At 38.2% G+C, this 25,990-nt stretch overlaps 2 protein-coding genes across 3 annotated transcripts in view; both read right to left on the bottom strand.

The window, feature by feature from the left end:
• The window catches only part of fbxw4 (F-box and WD repeat domain containing 4), a 48,963-nt gene extending 44,126 nt beyond the window's left edge, over positions 1–4,837 (bottom strand). The window contains exons 1-3 of the mRNA XM_062994807.1: positions 4,497–4,837; positions 1,826–1,921; positions 669–857 (exon numbers count right to left, since the gene is read on the bottom strand). Of these exons, the coding sequence (XP_062850877.1) occupies positions 669–857; positions 1,826–1,921; positions 4,497–4,681 (470 nt within the window). The 5' untranslated portion in view covers positions 4,682–4,837. The remainder of the gene's footprint in view (positions 1–668; positions 858–1,825; positions 1,922–4,496) is intronic.
• Positions 4,838–14,733: 9,896 nt separating this feature from the next.
• On the bottom strand, positions 14,734–19,648 carry fgf8a (fibroblast growth factor 8a). 2 transcript variants are annotated; one of them, XM_062994805.1, is made up of 5 exons: positions 19,617–19,648; positions 19,479–19,515; positions 17,902–18,082; positions 16,150–16,256; positions 14,734–15,009 (listed from the first exon to the last, which is right to left on the bottom strand). In XM_062994805.1, the coding sequence occupies exons 1-5, from the start codon at positions 19,646–19,648 to the stop codon at positions 14,734–14,736; spliced, it is 633 nt and encodes a 210-aa protein (XP_062850875.1). The 2 variants fall into 2 exon arrangements, with proteins under 2 accessions (XP_062850875.1, XP_062850876.1); XM_062994806.1 differs by having other exon boundaries at positions 17,902–18,049.
• Positions 19,649–25,990: the final 6,342 nt, after the last annotated feature.

Here is a 25,990-nt window from a genome sequence, read left to right as displayed (position 1 = left end):
ATGCTATTTTTATTTTTTACTCATCTGTTGGCAACGGTAGATATCCCTTCTACTATGTGGTTAAGCTGTTCGTACAACTACTAAAAACACTAAAATTCAGTACATTCTTAAGCAAACATGCTTAGACATATATACACTATATGGCCAAAAGTATTTGGACACCAGACCATGAGCTTGTTGGACAGTAAAATAGTGACCTTTATGTCACACCCATAACAACACCCATTCTTCTAAAGAGGCTTCTCACAATACTTTAATATATGTCAGTGAGAATTTGTGACCATTTAGTTAAAAGAGCATTTGTATGGCTAGGCACTGATGTCGGTCAAGAAAGCCTCAACTGATGTTCCAGTCTATTTAAAAGCTGTTCAGTAAGGCTGTGGTCAGGCTTCATGCAGAACACTGGAGTTTCTTTAAACCAACTTTTCTTCATGTCTTTATAGACCGTCAACAGGAAAAGGCCTTCCCTAAACTAATGGTGCAAAGCTGATAACAGAATTTCCTTTATATAACTGATTTAATACAACTTTTAGCAACTGTTGTGGCTAAAACACATACATTTAAAATTAGAAGGGGTGTCCCAATAGTTTTGTCTCTAATATTGTAACCTAAACATAACATGAATGCATGTTAGCACAGAGGAACTAATATAGCTAAATGCAAATTACCCTCCAGCGCTGACCACGTATGAATCCGTCACGGTGAATCGGCACACGTCTTCTTGGTGACCGGAAAACACAGCCACCCGATTATGCTGGAACTTTCTACCTTCAGCCCTCCTGAGATGATACGCTCCAATGTCTGATGCCTGAGACAGATACAGCACATCACCGTCTAGCTGCAGCCAGGGCAACAAGCTGTGGGGGGAATAATGAAAGGATGGAAATTACTCCTACATGTGTAGCTTAGTCTGGGTTTTAAGGTCTTAGAGTGATAAAAATGACAGTGATTTGTTGCCCACACTGGTAAGGCTGGCGACACACCCAGAATCTGTTCTGCGTATTTGAGAATCTACATCATCATGGGTAGGTCAATATAAACACAGCTTGTTTTATAGTTACTCCTTTATAGTTTTTATTTAACCAAAGGGAGTGCTGTAAAAAATGTCTGAAAATAGTTTTACATTTATTTACAGTGCCTCTCCTTGATTTTAAGCTTTCCGGCTTTTAGGGGAGCAGGGTTTTGTTTTCTCATCAGACCACAACACCTTCTACCACTTTACTGGATTTTCGCAGTAAGGTGCTTTTCTTTCTTGCAAGTGCTCGGGATCTCAGTGATCAGATCTCAGATGTGCTGTCGGCTGGCCGGGCATCTACATAGACATAATTGGCTATGTCTGATGGTAGCCGAAGCCATGCGATGGATTGGCACCCTATCTTGGTTAAATCCTGCATTGAGCCTCTGTTTCCTGGTTGAACTGAACCTGCTGTAAACCCAGACCAGGATAAAGCGTCTTGCATTTGTTACATAAAGGCCTTCATTTACAGAGACCTCTGAAACTCTGATGTGTTGTCACATCAGTCACTATAAAGCTTGTTTTCTAATTGGCCTGGTTTGTTTCTAAGTTTAGAGGTAACCTGGCCTAGGGAGCATGGCTGTAGTTTTGTTTCTCAGTTTTGATTTCAGGGAATAAACTGAGCTCCAAGGCTCCGTGGTTCCATTAATGTTTTCGTATACACAAAATAGTGAGATCTTGCAGACTAATTGATCATATATATTAATATACACATATATTATCATATAGGCACTTATGACAGGCACATAGACATGCTAAGAATGTTAACATGTCAATGAAAGGGGTGAACATAAAACAAAATTAACTTACTTAACCTTCCACTTGAGAAGGACATCTTTACGGGATACACCATGTCTCCAGTTCTGAGATATCTTCACTCTGTCCTTTAATGGGATGGCAGGATACCTTAAAGAATCAGTGAAAGATTCTCATAGTTTAGTTATATCAAGCTAGCCTTAATATACATAATAAAAGAACCACTTTTCTTTAAAATAGGATGGTATCAAAATGTCAACATGCTTCCTAAAGCACATTTAGGTTACACCATGAACAGGTATAATTGAGAGTTCCAAAACTGAATGCTTCTGTGATGGAGTATGCTGTTTACAACTTCAGTTTTCTTTACAAATCAGTAAAAAACATGTGGCTTCAAATATTATCTGTGCTTATTATGTAAAAAACCTCCAAAATGCTTTTCTCTGTCAAAACATGCAGGCATTTTGTTTGAACAGATAACAACACAACATGTTCCTTTACCCTATTTTAACCTGTTTATTTGCCAGTCTAAATTAGGTGATACAGCAGGAGTGGTGACATGTGACTGCAAATACACTGCAGAATGCAAACAATTAAATATGCTTTACAGCTGTTTGTTATGTATCACATTAATTACAATCTACTAAAGCAAATATATTTTAAATGCACCCCACTATGAATCCCTTTCTTGACCCTGAAAAGTCTCTATCTTATAATATTTGTTTACATTTAACAGATGCTGTTTATCAGTGTTTAAAAAATTTGCATGGATGTGAGAGTTATGAATGTAAAAATAAAAATAATGATTAAATAATTATAAATTATATAACCGTACTCTCAACATAGCTACAGCTCAACTGATGACGTTCAGCAACAAAGTTACATCTAATTGCATGTGAGTCACTTACAAGACAGTCTAGCCGGTGTTTTGCATCTAAAATCATATGAATTTCTCACTTTTTGAAACCCCTTAAATTCTCACCCAGATCTCATTCAGCTACAGTACAGAAGCAGCACACCTGTCATACTAATCTGCATATTGTTGCACCCTTTTAAAGATTAAAAACCCTGTCCACCAGAGGGCAGGTCACAGCAAAAACAGCCCTACCGGCACAATTTCAGGCTGCCCTTGGAAGGTTGGGCTGCAAACCTAACTGCATGTTGAAGTAATTGAATATACAGGTGCAGTATGCAGCATACAAAATATAATTGGTCAGTATGCAGCATGTAGTGTATACTGGTGCTGTAAGTAGAATGTACAGGTGAAGTATGCAGCATGTAGTATATATACTGTATATATACAGTAGTATACATGTACAGTAGTATGTACTTGTGCTGTATATAAAACTTACAGGGGCAGTATGCAGCATACAGTATATACTGGTGCAGTATTCAGAATTTAGTATATACTGGTGCTGAATGTAAAATGTACAGGTCCAGTAAGCAGCATATAGTATATACTGGTGCTGTATATACAGTATGTACAGGTTACATATAAAGAATACAGTATATAATGGTTTAAAATGTAGTATAAACAGGTGCAGGATATGATATAAAATATGCATAATGGAGTATGATGTAAATACCAGTACAAAATACAGATTGTACTGGTACAACACATAATAAACTGTATGTACTGTTACAATTTACTGAAGTTTACAGTAAGTGACATCATCTATAGACGTAAGACATTCCACATGTTGCAGAAGCAGCTGATTAAAACCACATCTGGCGCACTTACACGTGGAATAATAAGTATTATAAAACGGATAGTTCCGGTCCTAAAATCTGATTGGCTGAGCCGCGTTCGAAGCCGTCGTAAAATCCCCGATAAACGCAGACCTATGACCACCTCACATCATTCCATATTAATACGCCACTGAAAAGAAAAAGTTAATGTTATTTTCGCCCTCATGTTGCCTAGCAACACTGTTAATCGAACTACCTTGCGTCGCGGAAGAATGCTTTATTGTAAGTTTATACACAATAAATACATTTATGAATTAAACATTGTTGTGTTTATTATATTTTATGTTGACCGCCGTTTTATAAAAGCAATAAGCCACTCGAGACAGTGCGTTACTGCTATGATTTTAGCACGGGAAAGAAGTTTTGGGTACTCCGCTTTGCGTCGTGCCAAAAACGTCATCCCCGTGCTAAAATCACAGTAACGCACGGCCTCTCGTGGCTTATTGCTTTATTATAAAACTGATAGTTCCGGTCCTAAAATCTGATTGGCTGAGCCGCGTTCGAAGCCGTCGTAAAATCCCCGATAAACGCACACCTATGACCACCTCGCATCATTCCATATTAATACGCCACTGAAAAGAAAACGTGAATGTTATGTTCGCCCTCATGTTGCCTAGCAACACTGTTAACAGACTACCTGGGGTCACGGAGGAATGCTTTTTGTAAGTGTTTTCGTAAATAAAAACAATTATAAATTGAACATTGTTGTATTTTATTATATTTTATGTTGACCGCCGTTTTATAAAAGCAATAAGGCAGTCGAGACCGTGCGTTACTGCTATGATCGCAGTAACTCACGGTCTCTCGTGGCTTATTGCTTTAATTTAAGATTCAGCACTAATCTCCACGCCATTTACATTCAAACGATTAGACGCGTCACTACGGAAATTACGTAGTTTGCGTAAATAACGGTGAAGGTTCATGCTAGTTAAATAGCCAAACAGCTAGCTAGCCACATACAAAGTAAATGGCTTACAGATCAGCTCCTTCTCGTGTAATTCCAGTGTTAATAAAGTCCTTGGCTATCTTCCTCCACACAGTGTCGCGGTAGATGAACTGATAGCTTCTCCTGCACACCTGAGAGAGGCGACATAAAGATTTGCAGTCCAAGTTAGACAGGATGAGGTACAAAACATCCTCGGGTAACTGCAACAGAAACATTCTGGGTTCCTTCTTAAAACGATCCCCTCGTCAGCTGTCGCGCTCGATTTACTTAGACGCGTATTCACGTCTTTATAACGGATTAAAGTGTCGGGTTTAGACAGAAGGACAGAGAATCCCATTGTTTTTAGAGCGTGTAAACACAGTCAGTAGTGGAAGCCATTCCAGTGTGACAGCCAGTCACGTGACCCGTGTAGTAACGAGAAAGTCGCGGTGGGTTTTTACAGGAACGAGACACCGGCACTGTTTTACATGTATTTATTTATTAGGTTTTTAACGTCATGTTTTATTTAATAATTTAAATAAATCAATTAATAAGTTCACAAGTTTAATGTTAAACACAGTCACGGACAGTTTTGTATCTCCAGTTCACCTCACTTTGCACATCTTTAGACTGTGTAAGAAAACTCACTTGTGGTAACTGGATACTTTTCTCAATATCAATTTAGTGTTATTGTGTATGTTATTATTTATATAAATACATATTTATTGCACTGCATGTACACTGATCAACCACTCACTGTCCATTTTATCAGCTCAACTTACCATATACAAGCACTTTGTAGTTCTACAATTACTGACTGTAGTCCATCTGTTTCTCTACATACTTTTTAGCCTGCTTTCACCCTGTTCTTCAATGGTCAGGACCCCCACAGGACCACCACAGAGCAGGTATTATTTAGGTGGTGGATCATTCTCAGCACTGCAGTGACACTGACATGGTGGTGGTGTGTTAGTGTGTGTTGTGCTGGTATGAGTGGATCAGACACAGCAGCAATTTAAATTAAATTTCATTTATTGACGGTTATTATTTATGTGATCAGCCCTAGTGTTTTAATGAAACTATAACTAAACTATGGTTGTATTTTTTCTTCTATACTTCTAAAGCCTGTGAACACCATTACATTTCAGTTGTCTAAGATTAAATCAGGTTTATATTTGACGATATATCTTCATAAATAAGTGAACTATTTACATTTTTTGTCAGAAAATCAATACAAAATCGCTACTTTGTAATGGGTAAATCTTCTGCTGATTGCAACGACAAACATAGATTAGCTTGTGTTAGTCATCATACTGCAATAGCAAACTGATTCCAAGTTTATGTCAATGTGCAGTAAGTGTAACTCATAAAGGTTCACAACTTAAAACAGTTAGGGCAGTTGTAGCTTAGTGGTTAAGGTAATGAACTAGTAAGCAGAAGGTTGCTGGTTCAAACCCCACCACTGCCAGGTTGCCGCTGTTGGACCCTTGAGCAAGGCCCTTAACCCTCAATTGCTTAGACTCTATACTGTCGTAGTATTGTAAGTCGCTTCGGATAAAAGCATCCACTAAATGCTGAAAATGTAAATGTAAAGCTGTCACATCCAATGTTCAAATTATTATGAGATTATGAAATCTTTGGAAACATGCAATTTGATAGCTAAATAAATTGCAAATAAGTTTGAAACACAATACCTACATATATTGTAAGGGTTACAGTATTTTTGCTTTGGCTAGTATTAAATCACTAAGGATATGACAATAAAGCTGAGTCTGATATGATATGACAATAAAAATTAATAAATAATAAATTGAAAGTTCGTTATTGAAATCCACTTTGTTTCTACACATATTGTTAAATTACCAGCCTGCTAACTTGACGAGTAATAAACAAATGGTTCTATTTCAAATGTATATTGTGCTATAGCATGTGGTTTGCGAAGCAGCCAAAATCATCTTCTCTGGCTGTACTGGTTTTACGTTCTTGCTGTTGCTGTGTTCCAGGATGTATTCCTGCCTTGCTTACTCCTTCTGAGTAGGCTCCATATGCACTGTGACCATGATTAGGTTAAACAATGAATGATGAATAAAATAAAATACTAAAAAAAATATATGATCATGCAATGTGAGAGTTAGATAACGATATCCCACTTGTATCTACCTGCTACTAATGTGGCTAATGTAAAACATCTAGTCATCAGTCTGTCAGTCATGGCTAGATATTTTGTTATGACTGGAGGACATGGGGACATTTGCAAATGACGTGTAAATATGAATAACTTCTGATATTTTTAGTTTTAATGTTTTGGTTGGTCAACTTGATTGTATTTTGTAAATATAAAAGTGAAAGTTTATAGAATATTCAAGTTACACTGTTTTGAAGCATTCTGCAATAAACAGGTAAATTAGTAACAGTTTATTTTATCACTTTGGTTACATTCATGACAGGAACGGTAGTTTTTATTACACAAGGTTCATCAGTTCACAAGGTTATATCAAACACAGTCATGTACAATTTAGTATCTCCAATTCACCTCAGTTGCACGTCTTTGGATTGTGAGCGGAAACCGGAGCACCCGGAGGAAACCCACATGGACACAGGGAGACATGGTAACAGGTGAGAGTATCATGATTAGGTATGAAGGAAGGATCTACCAAAGGCTCAGTTTTTGCTAGCAAACTCTTAAGCAACCTTGTAAGAATATAATTAAGAATGCAAAACTACAACATTTAATGTCCCCAAATGAAAATTAGAAATTAGTAGGAAATAACTGTGGTAAACATGCCTCCGTCCCACTTTTTTAAGTGTGTTGTGACATTTACATTTTCAGCATTTAGCAGACGCCTTTTTCCAAAGCAACTCACAACTGAGAGTGCATTGCAAGCAATTGAGGGTTAAGGGCCTTGCTCAAGGGCCCAACAGTGGCAAGCTGGCAGAGGTGGGGCTTGAACCAGCAACCTTCTGATTACTAGTCCTGTACCTTAACCGCTGAGCTACCCCTGCCCCTGTGACCTCAAATTTGACATTTGTTTATATTTACAAATTACTATTAGGTTAGTCAGTAAAAACACTGAAGATGTTATTTTTGTACATGTTTAAGGGAATTACCAAAAAGAACTTTAATTGCATTTAACCAAATGTCCAACATTTCCAGAAATATAATTTATGTGTGTGTGTGTGTGTGTGTGTGTGTGTGTGTGTGTGTGTGTGTGTATGCTTTGATCAGTTGTGCACAACATACACATGAAACATGCACATCAACATGATTCATCCCAATGAGTCAGCTATCCAGATTCAGGCCTTCTGAATGGCCATGTTCCCAATACTCAGACTTCTCAAAAATCATTTATGATCCACTTTCCAGTTGAATTGATGTGACTGAAAAGAAATAAAGAAGGAGGGGGAGACTCTTTTGATCTCTTTCGAGGGATGCAGGAGGCTCTGTGTGGCTGGCAAACACATTTAGCCTGTAATTGTTCAGAACATTCTAGCAATCAGTCTTAGAAATGCATGAGCAAACAAAGATTACAGATCCAATTGGAAAAGTCAACAGGTCTTCTGTAAGTCCCATTTATAAACAATTAAAGTGACTCGACTCATCTCCTTTTTGATCGGTGTTTGCTTTTCAATTATGTCTCTTAGTTTGGCTGTGAGCGACTTGTGATCTCAGATACATGATTGGATATTTGGTTGGTTTGTATCTTACATTTTTAACAAAATCAAATTTTAGTTTTATTTAGTGAAGCTGCTTTTTAAACAAAAGTCAGTTACAATTACTATTTCTTCAGTTTTCTTGATTCATTGGCTTTAAATATTTAGGGCAAGTTAAACATCTTCTTTTGTTACTTTAACTTATTTCCTTAATTAAAATGGGTTTGGACTTTTCCATTAGTTTTGAGTTTAGATGACATGCCCAACATTCCTAAGTACAAACTTAAGTTGCTTTATTTATAATATTTCCAAAGCATGTTTTCTCGATAAAGCTTCAATTTAAAGAAATGACTTTTTGACTGAGGTTAAGGAGAATGTGAATCGAGACTGCCTAGAGGTCTGGGTCATCCTCTTCTCTCACTCTGGCATTCTACAAATTCAGCAGGGGGTCTTGTACAAGTCTAAATTGCTCCCTAAGCAAATTAAGAAGGTAGCTTTGTTTGTTTATCTGGGTTTAAGGATGACGGTTGCAGCTCAATAAAATGGATGAAAGCAGTTTTTCGCCCCCTCTTTTTGACTGAAATTGCCCCTCATTTGCATGGCATCACAAGCTACACAGAAGGTGTGATTTTTCCCACAACCTGCTGGATCCCACTGGTTTTCTACAATTTTATGGTTACTGATACAAATTTAGGGGGAAACCAATACTAGATAATACGTGATAACCGTGGCAAATCAACAAGCCCTGTTTATCACTAGCGATCATCTTAAATGTAAGACCACAGGGAGTGGTGGGGAGGGAATTTTATGTATTTTTACTATTAATATTTTATTTTATTATTAAGTAAATTAATTTAGTATTTAGATGTTTGAATGAAATGAAAAAAAAAAAACACAAGTTATATAAACTACAGTAGCACTGTTGAATATTTCTAATAATCACTATTCTAGACTAAAATCACCACTGGAGGTCATAACAAGTCTCTGCAAATGAGGTCAAGTAGTGCTAAGCAGAATTGAGTGAGGCTAAAATGTAGAAACTCAGAAACGTTGTGCCTTGGAGAGCCCTGCTTAGCCATTGGTCTATCCAAAGTTTTGATCCCTGCACCCTGGGTCAGCTACTAACATAACATGAGACAGACCACATGGTGGAACCAACCATAAAAACTCAGTAAGGTTTTACAAAAAGGCATGTTGTTGGACATTTTTTAAATATCGGTCTAATGATTCTGATTACATAAAAATTGGTCCAATGGATCATCACAATGCTAAAACCACATAGAGGCTAAATCGGTGGACATAATATTCTAGTTTTGCATTATGTAGAGACCCACTGCTGTTGCCACTTGGGGATGGATAGTATCAGGAAATGCTTGTGGCCAAAAGTTATTAGGTCTACTGAATTTGAGGTCTGCTGAATTTACATACCAGTGTGTTACTTTAAAAGCTCATTGGGGATGAGATTGGACAGCCATGGCACATGATTGGTTCATTGAATCTGGTAAAACCAATTACTGGAATTTGTTGCTGAACTGTGTCATTCCTACTTTGCATTAAATTCAGAGCCACACGTCAGTCTGTCTCTGTACCTCTTGCTGCTTCATGTCTGGCCTCTGGAGATTGCTTTCACACACAGCATGATTCACACCTGAGCTTGAATGAAGCAAACCCCAGACCCATGTTTACAGGTGGATCAGAGCTCTGAACTCAGGACCAAACCCCAGTTTGAAAATGTTAAGTGTAAATGTTTTAGAGGTACACTGTTTGCACAAAAGTATTGGGACACCCCTTCTAATTATTGACTTCAGTGGCCTGCACTCAAGAGGCCTGCACAGAGCCCTGACTTATACTTTTGGACATATAGTCTATGCTCACTTTACGTACATAAAATCATGTACTTTAAAATCAGTTATTTTACTGTATTTGTTACATATGTCATCTTGCCATGTCTATATTTCATGAATTTCTGACTTTTCTTACATTTCTGACATTGCTATTGCAGGCAGAGGGAAGCCATTCATGATCTTCGATTCCTTTTGTCTTAGTCTCACTAATAGTATTTGCCCCCCATCTTAATTCTTATTTGCTAACATCTCAAGTTCTCTGATCTTGGTCTGCAGCTCCGCAAATACAGCATCTCTCCAAACAAAAAGAGACTCCTACAATCACAGATTAATAAAGAGTATTAAAGGTCTAAGATAGAAGAGACCACCTGTCTAATAGTGAATAAGCAGAGTCGTAGAACTGCAGCGTGTCTGGTTTAAGAAGAGACCAAACAGCACGGGGACCCCTGGAGAGACAGTCCCACTGAGCTGTTGACCTGTGCTGAGCCACTCCAAACACACTGGGGGTAGATGCCTTTACATGCTAGCCTTCATCTCTGACTCCACCAGTCACTAAGCAGAAGGGTTATACAAACAAAAGTGGTATTTATTATAATGTAATTACAAACGTTAACTGCAGGAGAGTTAGGACAATGAGTTAAATGGAATTATTTGTAAATCCATTTAACCTCATATTTGTTCAAAGACAATATACTTTATGTTTCACCTTTTAAATGTTTTACAAATATTATAAAATTGATGTTTGCAACATGAACCAAAATCAGGACAAAGCAGACTAAGACTGGGAACTTTGATCCCTCAGACGGTGCTGCAGTATAAACCAGCACGCTTCTGTGTTGGACAAAACCACGTGTTCCTTGACAAACTGTCTTTGATAAACATGGTTTGTCGCTACATAAACAAATGCTAATTTAAAATAGTATTTCAATATCATCCAGAAACACCAACTTTTTCTGGGCTTGGGCTGATTGAGCTGATTGCACTGTGGAAACTTGCATTATTATCTGACAAGTCAATATTTGAAAACAGTTATTGAAATATTAAATGATCATATTGTCCATATTTAACAAATATGACAGGCTTTAACATGCACATCTATAAGATGCTACATAATACAAACATTTAAAGTAACATATGCTTGCCTATACAGTGTATCACAAAAGTGAGTACACCCCTCACATTTCTGCAGATATTTAAGTATATCTTTTCATGGGACAACACTGACAAAATGACACTTTGACACAATGAAAAGTAGTCTGTGTGCAGCTTATATAACAGTGTAAATTTATTCTTCCTTCAAAATAACTCAATATACAGCCATTAATGTCTAAACCACCGGCAACAAAAGTGAGTACACCCCTTAGTGAAAGTTCCTGAAGTGTCAATATTTTGTGAGGCCACCATTATTTCCCAGAACTGCCTTAACTCTCCTGAGCATGGAGTTTACCAGAGCTTCACAGGTTGCCACTGGAATGCTTTTCCACTCCTCCATGACGACATCACGGAGCTGGCGGATATTCGAGACTTTGCACTCCTCCACCTTCCGCTTGAGGATGCCCCAAAGATGTTCTATTGGGTTTAGGTCTGGAGACATGCTTGGCCAGTCCATCACCTTTACCCTCAGCCTCTTCAATAAAGCAGTGGTCGTCTTAGAGGTGTGTTTGGGGTCATTATCATGCTGGAACACTGCCCTGCGACCCAGTTTCCGGAGGCAGGGGATCATGCTCTGCTTCAGTATTTCACAGTACATATTGGAGTTCATGTGTCCCTCAATGAAATGTAACTCCCCAACACCTGCTGCACTCATGCAGCCCCAGACCATGGCATTCCCACCACCATGCTTGACTGTAGGCATGACACACTTATCTTTGTACTCCTCACCTGATTGCCGCCACACATGCTTGAGACCATCTGAACCAAACAAATTAATCTTGGTCTCATCAGACCATAGGACATGGTTCCAGTAATCCATGTCCTTTGTTGACATGTCTTCAGCAAACTGTTTGTGGGCTTTCTTGTGTAGAGACTTCAGAAGAGGCTTCCTTCTGGGGTGACAGCCATGCAGACCAATTTGATGTAGTGTGCGGCGTATGGTCTAAGCACTGACAGGCTGACCCCCCACCTTTTCAATCTCTGCAGCAATGCTGACAGCACTCCTGCGCCTATCTTTCAAAGACAGCAGTTGGATGTGACGCTGAGCACGTGCACTCAGCTTCTTTGGACGACCAACGCGAGGTCTGTTCTGAGTGGACCCTGCTCTTTTAAAACGCTGGATGATCTTGGCCACTGTGCTGCAGCTCAGTTTCAGGGTGTTGGCAATCTTCTTGTAGCCTTGGCCATCTTCATGTAGCGCAACAATTCGTCTTTTAAGATCCTCAGAGAGTTCTTTGCCATGAGGTGCCATGTTGGAACTTTCAGTGACCAGTATGAGAGAGTGTGAGAGCTGTACTACTAAATTGAACACACCTGCTCCCTATGCACACCTGAGACCTAGTAACACTAACGAGTCACATGACATTTTTGAGGGAAAATGACAAGCAGTGCTCAATTTGAACATTTAGGGGTGTAGTCTCTTAGGGGTGTACTCACTTTTGTTGCCGGTGGTTTAGACATTAATGGCTGTATATTGAGTTATTTTGAGGGAAGAATAAATTTACACTGTTATATAAGCTGCACACAGACTACTTTTCATTGTGTCAAAGTGTCATTTTGTCAGTGTTGTCCCATGAAAAGATATACTTAAATATCTGCAGAAATGTGAGGGGTGTACTCACTTTTGTGATACACTGTACATGACCTATTTTCCAGTGCACATCTATGAATCTTTCAACATTTTGCTTGGCACTGACAGCTTTCCTGCCTGATCACAGAGTGCCGGTGCTAGACTGGCCTGCTTGCATGGTGCATTGTGAAACATAGAATATGACAGTAAAAGCCGAATTAATTTAGCATGATGACACAAGTCAACGTTTAAGCTGTGGAGACTTTTAAGGGCTTTTGGACTATTTAGAAGTATCTGGCTATACATTCATTCATTTTCTTAGCCGCTTATTCAATTAGGGTAAGGGGGGGGGGGGGGGGGGGGGGTGCTGGAGTCTATCCCAGCTTTTCAATGGGCGCAAGACACACAATAACACCCTGGACACACACACACACACACCCATTCACCTACAGGGCAATTCAGTGTCTCCAATTAACCTGACTGCATGTTTTTGGACTGTGGGAGGAAACCGGAGCTCCCAGAGGAAACCCACGCAGACACGGGGAGAGCATGCAAACTCTGCACAGAAAGAACCCGGACCGGCCCGTCTGGGGATCGAACTCAGGACCTTCTTGCTGTGAGGCGACAGTGTTACCCACTAAGCCACCGTGCCGCCATCTTGCTATACATCCAAGAGCTGTAACAATTCTTAACCACAGTTGCTCCCTTGGTTAATACTTATTTAACAGACTAGACAGCGCACGGACTGTTAACATGCTACATGTCATACATGTGTATTATGTGTATAATTATGTGTACTATTATGTGTATTACTATGTGTATTATTTGATGTATTATTATGTGTATTACTGTGTATCACCAAAACAAATTCCTCGTATGTGCAACATACCTGGTGAAATAAAGTGATTCTGATTCTGAGCTTCCAAAGGCTCTGCTACAAAGTATGTTAAAGGCACCGATATGTTTGTCTATGCTATTTTAAATAGTACTCTCAGCTGTAAATGCAATGAAGTGTTTGTTTTATTCAATGTGAAATATGGAGATACGCTTCAATGCCAGTCAATTTCAACTTAATTTAAATAAACAGATTTTGTTGGGGTGTGGGTACTAATAAATTTGGCCACATCTGTAAGTATTCTTAAAAAACAATGTATAAGTGTTAAACTGGAAAAATTATTTACCAGCCCCCTCCCACAGGCAAAAGAAAATGTAAAAAGTAAGGTAGTAATTAAGAAAAAGCTTAATTTGGAGGACACACACTTAAAGAGAATATGTGACACATAAAAAGACAAATGTGGATATCCTAAGGTACATTTATTACACATTTTTAAATAAATATTTCCATCATTAAAATTATTTTACACATCCTCAAATAAAAATATATTTATATATGTATAAAAAAGACAGACAAGATGCAACAAAAACAAGTTTTTCCTATGTTTCACACAATGCATTTATACACCTTAAGAGTTATAATCACTGTAGGAATAAAGTGATTATCAATTTTAGCTGCCTTAAAATGTGTATTGATTTAAAGCTCTGTTTGAATAAACTCTATCTCAAGAAAGTTCCAAAACCAAGAGCCACAGAGGTTACTTATATGAGCTGGGTGTCTTATCACTGGGTGGTCGAGAGGTGCCGTGGCAGTATGTGTAACTGAATACAGCTTTCTTGAGTCAGTGCATTCTCTTTGGCCCTCCAAGTCCCCATGAGCAGCAATATGATGAGTATAAATTACTCTAAAACTGTCCAAACAAAAGAAAACAACGAGACAGTGTAGTCCACGCACTACTAAAATATCAGCTGTGACATGTCACATGTATCCCAAGCCATGTGCTTTACTTTCCTAAAACTTTACACGTCAGTATTAAAAGTCTAGAGTACAAAAATAGAACTTTTCTTGTATTTTTTTCTCAGAATGTCTTTTCTCACTAAAAGGTTTAAAACTACACGTTAGGTATATTAACGTTCAGTAAAAAAGTCACTTAAGTTCATGAGAGTTCATTATTTGAGATGTTTTTTCTCTTTCTCTCTCTCACTCATTGTCTCTTTTTTCCTCCTCGATCACTCTTCAGCGCTCTCCTGAGTATCGGGTGCGTTTAGTCCGTCTGTTGAAAGGGTAATTGATGAAATCAAAGGGTCTGTGCTCTGCAATGTGGTGTCCTTTGGGCATTCGCTTCATGAAGTGGACTTCCCGCTGGTGTTGCCTGGTTTTGGAACCCTTGCGAGGTCTTCCCTTGCGTGTGAACGCCATGTACCAGCCCTCATACTTTACATTCTGGAGAGCCGTGTAGTTATTCTCCAGCACTATCTCTGTAAAAATGCAGTCTTTTCCGTGACCGTTTTTCTGTAAAAACAAGAAAATTAAAACAGTATTGTAGCAATTCTTTTAAACTAAGAAAAATAAGTTTCACTACAAAATGTATTAATGGGAGATCTGAAACCTATCAGAAAGTATTTGAGGAATCTATGCTTAGATGTGCTTCTCCCCCCAACACACAGCACATGCTTAAGTCATTATAGTTCAAGATCAAGAGAGGGAGAAATGACATCAGTAACCAATGACTTTTCCCTTTCTGTAAACACCAGTGCAAATGTATCATTTTCCACCTTGAACTGCTTATAGAACAATATCGTAGGGCTTGGTATTAGCAAGTTTTCCTTTTGAAATATGTTATTTGAAATTATGACGACCATAGAATGTATGTAATGACTTGAATGTAAATATGACTTGATGTAACTCAAATCTAATCCTGTGTAGCATTAACTGCTGTAATCCTCTACCATGCATGTTAGGAACTGCACCAGATACAACATATACCAACAGAGCATTCAACCTGCCAACTCTCTAACATGTCAGCGCAGTAATGAGGCAAACCATAAGTGCAGAACCATTTCCAACCTTTTAACAAAAATGCCCATTACAACAAACAATCCAGCATAAAAAAATACTCATATGTCCACCAATAAAAAACAAAAAACAAACATGCAGGCTGTCGTTGGACAGCCAATGTGTCAGATAGCATAAGATCAGGGGTGCCAAGCAGATGGTCCACCTGGTAGGGTGCTGGGAGGTGGGGGCCGAGTCTCCATCCCACTTTATTACCATTCACAGCAAGAAAGAAGCACAAATCCACCCTGGAACAAGAGTGCCCAGCTAAAAAAAGGAGGAAAGATCATATTCCTTACACTCCATATCCCTTACTGCAACCCAGGAGAGGCCTAAAGCAAACTGTATGCATTTACCAGACAAAAGGAGCATGTGGAATGTGGAAGTGTTTCATTTGCTTAGAACTCCTCTCTACTGGATGCTTTGCTTTAACTGTCTTTACACTTGTGTAGGAACAGTAGGGTATTTGTATTCTACATGTTAGAGTCATGTAGCCCATGTGTCTAGCTGATGCCTATTTTACCCACTACCAAACAAACGTGTGTTACAGCTCAGTTTGTGACTGCTTTTATTCTTAAAACATGTCTCTTTTCTTACCTTGCCAATTAATTTTCCTCTTCTATTCATACAGATGTAGAAACCTGTCTCTGCTCCTTTAATACGGACTCGACTGCCGAATGTGTCTGTCTCCACAATGAGTTTTGCTGTAAAAGACAAACAAAAAAATATGTAAATATAAATATTATTTGTATTTGGGAGTAGTTCTTATTGTTATCAGAATGCTTTCTGGTTATAGCACATACAGTGCTATACACAAACCTGATAGGGAACTGCAGTTTAATAATTCATAATAAAGAAACAAGCACCTTGTAAATCCATTTAAAACTTAAAAAAATATATGTGTGTATATGCTTCAAAATATTTGAGCATTTTATTTTATACTTCTTTAATTGAACTATCATGCACTCAGTGTTCGAGAACAGGTATTACGGTCCAAATGGAGGGGGTGAGCAAACCTGCTGGTGGACCACAGGCCCCAAGTTTCAGTCAAGCTTTGGCCTGAGCGAACAACCCTGCTGTCCATGCAACATGCTCAGGTGACACAGATGTCACCGCAGCAGTGCCTGAGCCAGTCTTCTCGAAATACCTCAACACGACTGGTAATTACAAGGGTTTTGGATGTGTAGAAACTGTATAGAAGAATTCTGGAACTGAAGATTGTACACTAGAGACAAATTACACCAGATGTTAAAAGTGCAATGGACACAGCTTTTGACCAATCTGTATTTATCTAAATAATTAATAACATTATTAAATAAATAATTACCAAAAGGAACTATAAGTGTACTAATCCTAAAACTAAATAATTAATTCAATTATTCAATTAAATAATAATTAAATTATTTATTAATTAAAAAAATTCAAGTAAATAATAAAAATTGTGTATGTTTATGCAATATAAAATGTGTGATTTTGGTGATTGTTCCCACCACACAATGAACTGTTAAATTTTAAATAAGATTGTCATCATTAAGAACCACTTCTTTAAGTTCTGCTATAGGGAAAAATGTAGAGAATCAAGGGTAGTTGCTAGACATCTTTAAAAGTAACTATTATACATTATTATGATACTATGAATGTATAATACTATGTTTTTCCCCCTTGCATTTCCAATAATTTAATCTGTTTTTAACATGTCAATGAAACAATTTTCAAATGTCATTGTTTTATTTTAGTGCATAGCTAATTCATGTTACAGGCCTAATGTGAACAATGCCAAATGTGTGTTGAAAGCACAAAAGGCTGGAATTCAGGTTCACATATTTTCATATCTGAGGTAGTAAGAAGAAGAAGGAGCCTTATTCAGGAAATGTTCTTAGGGTTGGAGTGAGATGAGATCTAATGGTTCTTCCAGACATGAGAGAGTCTCTAGAGAGTCACCTTCTGAACCATCTAGAATCCATTTAACATTTTTCACTGCAAAATGTCTTTTTCAGCCTCCACGGCTCACCCAAATTCATCCATCATCAAACACAAATCAAAAGTTAAGATACAGAAACAAGGGCCATAAATTATGATTAGATTTAGTGGAAAACTTGTAGTCAGATAAAAGAACCGTCTTAAAAATAAAGGTCCCAGATTAGGGCATCATTGCCCCACATAATCAAAATATTTTAGCTGTTATATTTATTGTGGCATCAGAATGCTTAAAGAAGCAGTCATCTAAAGGCTCTCTAGGGAACCATAAACATCTCATCACTTTAAGAAACTTTTCTGGTACCTTTGTTGTAGAGTGTAACGCTATAATAATTCAGCTAAACATGGTATTTTATTAAAAAAGGTTTTTACCATTCGAGTCTCCGTCTTCAGCCATCGCATTGATTTTTTTGTTAGGCAGGACCTGCACATGTTTGCCGCTGGTTCTGCTGTACAGCTGGTAGGTCCGGATGAGTCTGCGGCTGACCCGGTCAGTCACCCTACTCTGCTCATTCACATGCTGTGTAAAATTAGGCGGGGACTGAATGGTTACCTGTCAGAAATTAAATATGACACAATCAATATCTGCAAAATGACCTCATTAGGCGATGACAGAGGCCTATAAATTATAGAAACATTAAAAGTTGTAAGGATATTTTATCAGGTGAATAATGTACACTTTTTATGGAAAAGGCAAGACACAATTTATGAATGTGAGCCATTAAAGAATGAGCAAATCAAAAAATCGATAAAGGTCATTCCAATGAATAAATCTAAGGAAATATTGATGGCCCCGTTTCCTGTCCTGTGTCAAAATAAAGGATGGCAAAACTGTGTAAAATGTGACCCTACAGTAAAGAAGGCTCAGAGTTGCGTATTATCTGAGTGCGCCATATATTTTTCTGCAAAGTGGTTGTTTCTGGTATATACGAGACAACCAGGAATATGCAGTTATTTGTCATGTTATCTCATGTTATCTGAAAAAATACCAAAAGCAGTAAAAGCAGCAACAAAGGGTTTTAATGATATAATTTAGATATTGCGTAAAGTTTAAATAAACGATGCTCGGATTTCTGTTAATATTGCATTTTATTTCAAAACTGCCTGCACGAAATACAACATGGCATAGAGGATCATTAGTTCAGCTTGTGTGTCGTCACGTGTACATATACTTGCAAATGTGATCAGAATTATTATCCAAATAAGTAAATAAATAATAAAAACGGAACATCGTGGCCTTGCGTGCGCTCTGTGCGCTCTGAGCTTAGTTACATAGGCGCCCAAAGTACCTGCTTACTCCATGCCCACTTTCATATCCATCTCAATATTACAAAAAATATTATATCTACATTGCTGAACGCACATGTAGCATTTGAACTGGTGTATTAATGCGTTTATAGAAAAATATTTCATGAACAATACGCATTGGTCTAGACGCAAGTACTTCAGCTGACTCCAGTCTTTAAAATAAAGCTGCCAGAAAACATTAATACAACAGCATGTCATGGAATATTACCATAAACAGCCTGGCTATCTAGAACATTTTCATGGACAGCAAGTCTTTGGTGGCACATCAAGAACCTTTAAACATCATTTTCCACCTTAAATGTTCATGATGGAAATTATGTTGATGTAAAGGAATACACTGGTATTGGATAATGTCCACGTATTCTTTTTTAGCTTAACTGGTGCAAAGCTCTTAGCCATGCCAAACACTGCCACTTTACCTAAGTGTCTAAATAAGAGGAATTAAATGGAGATGCTTACAGGTACCTGCTGAACAGTGCAAATATTCTGCAGGAGTGTTCTATACAATTTAACCATTATGTAGCTCCTCGTGCTCTATACATCATATTTACTATAATAATCAGTGCTAAAATCTTATATGTATTCATATAATTCCATGCATGTAATATATTAAGTAATTATAGTAAAAAAATTGCACATACCTGAGCATAGTAGCAAAACGCAAAGAGGTGAAGGAACCTGCAAAAAATATAAAAAAAAAAACAATTTTAAATAACTGTTTGAATTATTAAATTGTGTGGAAACCGAAACACAAAACATAGAACATAAAGGCTACTTACAGATAACTTAATCGGGACGGAATGACTCTCATTGTTGGTCAAAACTTGAAGGAAATATATCAGCAAACCAACCAAACGGCTTATTTCAAGAGAAAAACAAGTCCGAATCTTCAAGTACGAATGCGCCAAGTCCTGCACTCGAAAAGGCTGCCGACGGTCAGAATCCACTGGGTAGATCACAGGATGAGCGTCCGATCAGAGGCAAAAATGTTCATGAGCAGAAGAAATCCAAAATATGAAGTAAATCGACGCAAAATAGACAGAGGAGTGAATTTAAGACAATACACAACCAAAGACGCTCGGCTTAAGTGCACTTCATGCCAAAAAAACTAAAATACGCACAGTTTAAGTTTTTCCAAGTTACATTAAAATGGCAAATCTGGCACTGAGATTTTTATATCTATAAAATAAAAAACGAAAGCAGGACGAGCCGTGTCAGGTCGTGTTGAATATTAAAAAATGACAGTAGAGGTCGTGCTGTGTGTATTTCCAGCGTTGACGTTTTGTCCCAGGCGTCCGTGTGGGTGTCAGTGTAAGGACCCAGGACGGTGCATCCCTCTCTTCTGCTGCTGCTGAGGATGAGGCTGGTGATGTTTCTTCAGGACGCGGTGCTGCTGGACTAAACGACCTCTCTTATCCCCTCCTCTTCTCCCATTGCATGCACGCTCCAATGTCAACCCTGTTCGCGCTTTCCAGTCGCGGTTAAAGTGGTAGGTTGGTCCTGGAGGAACAAGCCCCCTTTTTTAGCTGAACAAAAGCGACTCCCCCTTTTACCCCTCCCTTTCCCCCCATGAATTTCAAATACACTTCACCTGAGCTGAGCATGAACACTAACGGCCTGGCGCGCAATGCCCATAGTGCGCCAGTTCGTCCTGAACTGGTGTGATCAATTCAAATCTGAACTCACTTAGTAAAATAATTCTTCAATGTAAAGCCTACTGAATTGTTTTATATACAAGAAAAAAGAAACCCACATATTACATATTATAAACCCATAGTTAAAGTAATTTGAGGACGTGTATCCATTTACGCGCACTTTGGCTAAGCGCTCAATGCCACACATTAGCCAACCGCACTAAATATTAACACCACCCTACTAACTGGTTTACTTTCTGATGTCTGATGTATTTTTTAGTATGTAAGTAGCTGTGGAGCAAGTTTAACTTTTGTTAATTGGGATGTGGCTGCTGAAACCAGAGCCATTGTGCAGCGCCGCAACTCGCTCCCTCCAGACTTGTGTATTGTCAAAGAGAAGTGTGAGACATTAAAAGGATTACAGACGATTAGCGTTTCTTTAATAGGACCCAGCTTTACTTCCTTCAGAAAGAGACACACTATTTTCTTTCTGCAAAGATGTCAGCCTGAATGTTTAAAAATATCTAAAAGGGTTAAATAGATTATTATTTCCATTCAGATCCACAGTAGATCAGGTACAAACTCAGGAAAAGCACAAACATAAATAAATACAATAAAAATGTAACAAAGCTACTCTACACAACTTTTATCTTTTTTTACTTTTAAGTCAATATACATTAAATATGGTTCTGTCCGTCTGTGATGACCTATAGACTGACCCAGCAGCTCTGTCTTTGTATTTTCATTTTTTAAACAGTCAAAGTAATTTTCAGCACTATAAGAGCACTGTGCTTCAAATATGACTCGAATTATGCTTTTTCTTTAATCATTACCAACAAAGAATACACACAACTTTTTTATTTTAATCGTGCGTAATAACTCAACATAAGTACAAAACTTGGAACAGATCTTAATGTATGCATCACAAAAATGAAAAACAAAATAATAAAAAATGCATGTATTCAGATGTGTGCATACTTTTCACAGGAATGCAGAACTTTTATTCTTAAAGTTTTGTGTTATTTATTTAATTGACTGAATAAAAATAAGTACACCAATTCGACTTAGATATAAGAAATTTCATCATACACATGAATAACGTAAATTCAATAGAACATTTGCAGAAAAAACAAAATAAAGAAACAAAAAATTATGATTGGTGTTGTCCTAAAAACATGATTTGGCATGCATTTTATTACAATTAGATGGACCTACATGTGCATTGACTTGCCATTAGATTAATCTGCACTGCAGAACTGTCTTAAAAGAATTGCACTGGTTCTGAAGATATGCAGATGAAATAGCTTTACCTTCAATACATCGTCCATCGTTTAATCTTGTATTTCATCCTAAATCGCTGTTATGTTGAATTGCTGGAACATAAGTGCACCACACCCACTCGGTTTGTTGATGACCAGTCATTAATTAGAGAACCTTCAAAGCTTAGAAGTTTTCTTTTTCTTGTTGCATCTATTCAGTGGTTAAGTAGCGCATATTAACCTGAGCCGACGCCCGAATACTTCATAAGACATAAGCATTATTAAATTAGATGAACTATTAAACAAAGGCTTGACTAATCCAAGTTTATTTTTTGATCAAAACTTCTAAGTCGAAGGTTTAATGATGATGTAGCACACACCCTGGTGTCAAAAAGTTAATTATTAAAGATAATTAGGCAGTTTCAACACGTTAAGATAAAATATTGCGTGAAAAGTGACAAGATAAGCAAGCACACTTGTAATTGAATAGTGTGAACCCATTTCTAAGCTAGAGTTGAGTATTTAAGCTCCTGGAAGATCATCCTTTTATCAGGCAGCAGAAGCAAAATACGCCACAAGAGGGCAGCATCTCAAGATTAGATTTCATTCTTTCATTCATTCATTCATTTATTCATTAATTCATGGCATAATCATGTAGCCTCACAGCACCTGGCAACCTAGGTTCAATTCCTTAGTCACTGTCTGTGAAAGGCATGGGGTATAGATGAGTTTCTTCAGGGTACTCCAGATTTCTTGAACCGTCCAAAAAAGAAACTTCTCAGTAAACTAATTCACCCCTCTAAATTACCTCTGGATGTACATGTGCAGGTGAATCTGCAAATGTGCGATGCCGTATGATGAACTGGCACCCTGTCCGAGGCACTGCAACTCTATTAATCAATTAATTCAGAGCAGCTTGATGTTTAGTCCTGGGTCTGATCATTAGCTCATGATATTGTCTTTGATGAGGGTGCCATATTGTCTGTGTAGGTTTTGTCTGGGCAGTTGTAGCCTAGTGGTTAGACTGCTGGACTAGTAATCAAAAGGTCACTCGTTCAAGCCCCACCATTGCCAGGTTGCCACTGTTTTGCTTAGACAATATACTGTCACAATACTGTAAGTCGCTTTGGATGACAATAGATGAACTCTGTGTGCGTGTATGATGACCTGAAATGGACTGATACCATGATCAGTGCTCCAGCTTCACTGCAACCACGACGAAACTTAAATTGTAGCTACAGACATTACTATTTTCAGATACAAATCACACACTCACATACAGTTAGGGAAAAATAAAGTAGATAGTCTACCTATTGGCATGCTTTTTGGGAGCTAGGACGAAGCCAAAGTTTTCAGAGCAAAGCCACACCATGACAAGGAAAACATGCAGGGCTGGGGTTGCTTCCAGGTTCCTGGAGTGTTGCACCAGTACTACTTAATCTGCTAACAGGCAGGATTGGTGCTGCACAGCTCCAGGAACCCCGTTGTCATCAGTATGGAGGTTAGTATGTTCTCCTCAATTCCATGTTGGTTACCTTGTTGGTTTTCACCAGGTACTCAGGTTTTCCCCCACACCTTTTTTGGTTAAGGTTCAAACGTAATGTTGGTTCTCTTTCAGATGACATTCCTAAAAGCAAACACAGCAAAGAACCCACCCATGCCCCACTAGATTCTTTACCAAAAGCTTTTTCCATCCTTGTCTGTTTTGATGTGTGCATTGTGTTTTCTATTGAACTGTTCCAATATTAATGGAGCATTAAAGTAAACATGGTGATTCCATGGCTGAGCACTTCTGCATGGCCTAAGGCAAGACTGAGCTCCACATTAACCTTACTTCCAACTCGCTGCCTAACCAAGCAGCATGATGACTAACATGGGAATACATCACTGCTACTTAGCATAAGGAGGGAGGATTCTAATCCAGAGAGGGGTGTGCAAAGCTTTCAGATAGTTCAGTTACTGCCTAACTCCCCTGGCACTGCCCCACTTCTGGAATGATCACTGTAGCAGCACAGCGTTGTAATAAATCATATGTCCTATTACAGTTAGTTAAATTCTTACACAGTCACAACACTTACTCAACACTTTATTCTGGTCAGGGTTACAGAGGGTCTATGGTCTATCCCTTGGCAAAAGAAAGGAATGCATCCTGCAAACGCTCTCTCGTTCACACTCACTTACCGCAAGGGGTATTTTAGGGTACTTAATCCACCAACTGGTATGGTCTTTGAAGGTGATTGGGGCACTGCAGCACTTGGAATAACCTTAAACATCTCAAACAAAACATATGAATTTAGAATCAAGCTGTTCTGAGCTTTAATTGTTTGATCTAAAATACCTAGTCTTATCAAGCATTATAGGAGAAGACTCAGTGCTTAAGAATGTACAGTATTTGGAAGAGGATCTGTTTTTTACTATATGGCCAAATGTATGTGGACACCTGACCATGTTGGACATCCCATTCCAAACCATTGATATTAATATGACATTGGCCCATTTAGTATGTATGACAGTGCCCATTTAGCAAAAAATGCATTTATGATGCCAGACATTGATGTTATATAAGAAGATCTGGCTTGTAGTCAATGTTTCAGTTCATCACAATGATGTTCAATTGGTTTTAGGTCAAGTCACTCAATATTTTCCACACCGGTTGTGCAAAACCATGTCTTTAAAAACAATGCCTTGTGCACAGGGGCAGAGATGACCAGCAACATGAAACTGCATTTTCTGCATTGGTCATGTAGTGTATCTCTTTATATTGTATGTTTTATGTAGTACAGTGAGTAATAGCTTGACGTGTTCTATATAAGTAAATAATGAACATTTTGTGACAACAATTGTGATAATGTGTGTGTGTGTGTGTGTGTGTGTGTGTGTGTGTGTGTGTGTGTGTGAGAAAGACTGAGTAGGAGAGAGACTGACCAGAGTAACACCACAGACAGGGACATATCTGTCCTAACAGTGTTGACAAGCATCTCTGATGAAGGCAAGGTGTTACCTAGTATGTGATTTCAAAATAGCTGAAATATCTTTTTGTGGTATTTATAGACTAACCCAAACTTATTACCAACACACCATGACATAGTTTATGGTCAGTTCTACAAAAAACATTTTAAACACGATTATTGTTGCATATGTTCAAAGTATACCGTATGCATGTGTATATGTATGTATTTAGTGGTACAAGGAGGGTTCAATTCCCTCCCTGTGTCTGTGTCGATCTCCTCTGGATGTTCCGGTTTCCTCCTTAAGTCCAAAACATGCAATCAGACTAATTTGCAGCTACTAAAAATTGCCCTAGGTGTGTGTGTGTCCCTGTGATGGTCTAAGTTTCGCCCAATAAATTAGACCCACTGCAACCCTGACCAGGATAAAGCAGTGATGGTAAAACACAATGAATATCTGTGGCATTAAATAATGTACAATAACGTTTTCAGTTTAGTGTTTTTATAGACACGTTGGTCTTTTTTCTCCTAAGTTCATATTATCCAACATTATATGTAACAGGGTGGTGAGAATCACAGAGGCTCACCAGCAGACTGATACTGGGCCCAGTGGCAGATGCTGAGCTGAATCAAAATAAGAGTATTAATTAAAATATTAATAAAAAATGACAAGAGAATAAGACCGAGTCTTATATCGCTAACGATTTATTGATGTTATTCACCAAGAATTCATAATAACATGGCAAATGCATTATGTTCAAAATTTTACTCACAAAACGTACATTCACTGAAGAGATGCAATGGGAAAAGAATGTACTGAAATACAACTGCAAGAGTGGGATTCAATATCAGACTGCAGAGAGGTAGAGACAAACGCTGTACAGTCTTGACCAGATGGCGACCAGACTCGTTGCGTGATCTTGCAGTCTTAAGCATATAACGGTAAAAAAAAGAAAGTCTCAATACTTCTTCCTCTCTCAATACTTCTACCTCCCACAAGTCCAAAGACATGCAGTCAGGCCAGTTGGAGATACTAAAATTTGCCCTATGTCTGAGTGTGTGTGTTTGTATGTGAGTGTCTGCCTTGTGATGCTGGCGACCTGTCTGTGGTGTTTTCTGCCTTTTCACACAGTGAAATACTTTGGGGTCATACTCTGACCCCAAGCTAGTACACAGTATGCTATTAAATACAGAATTTTAGCTTTAGTATTTAGAGCTTTAATGTGTCAGCCAGGAGTGCGGGAAGATGTTTTAGGTAGGGGAGAGGGGCAGTGCCAAATGAAGCAATGCAACACACATACACACACACACA

This window comes from Trichomycterus rosablanca, chromosome 5 (genome assembly GCF_030014385.1).
Source record: "Trichomycterus rosablanca isolate fTriRos1 chromosome 5, fTriRos1.hap1, whole genome shotgun sequence".
Classification (NCBI taxonomy): Eukaryota; Metazoa; Chordata; class Actinopteri; order Siluriformes; family Trichomycteridae; genus Trichomycterus; species Trichomycterus rosablanca.
The sequence above is the reverse complement of the archived record's forward strand: the minus strand, read 5'-3'. Positions and strand labels throughout refer to the sequence as shown.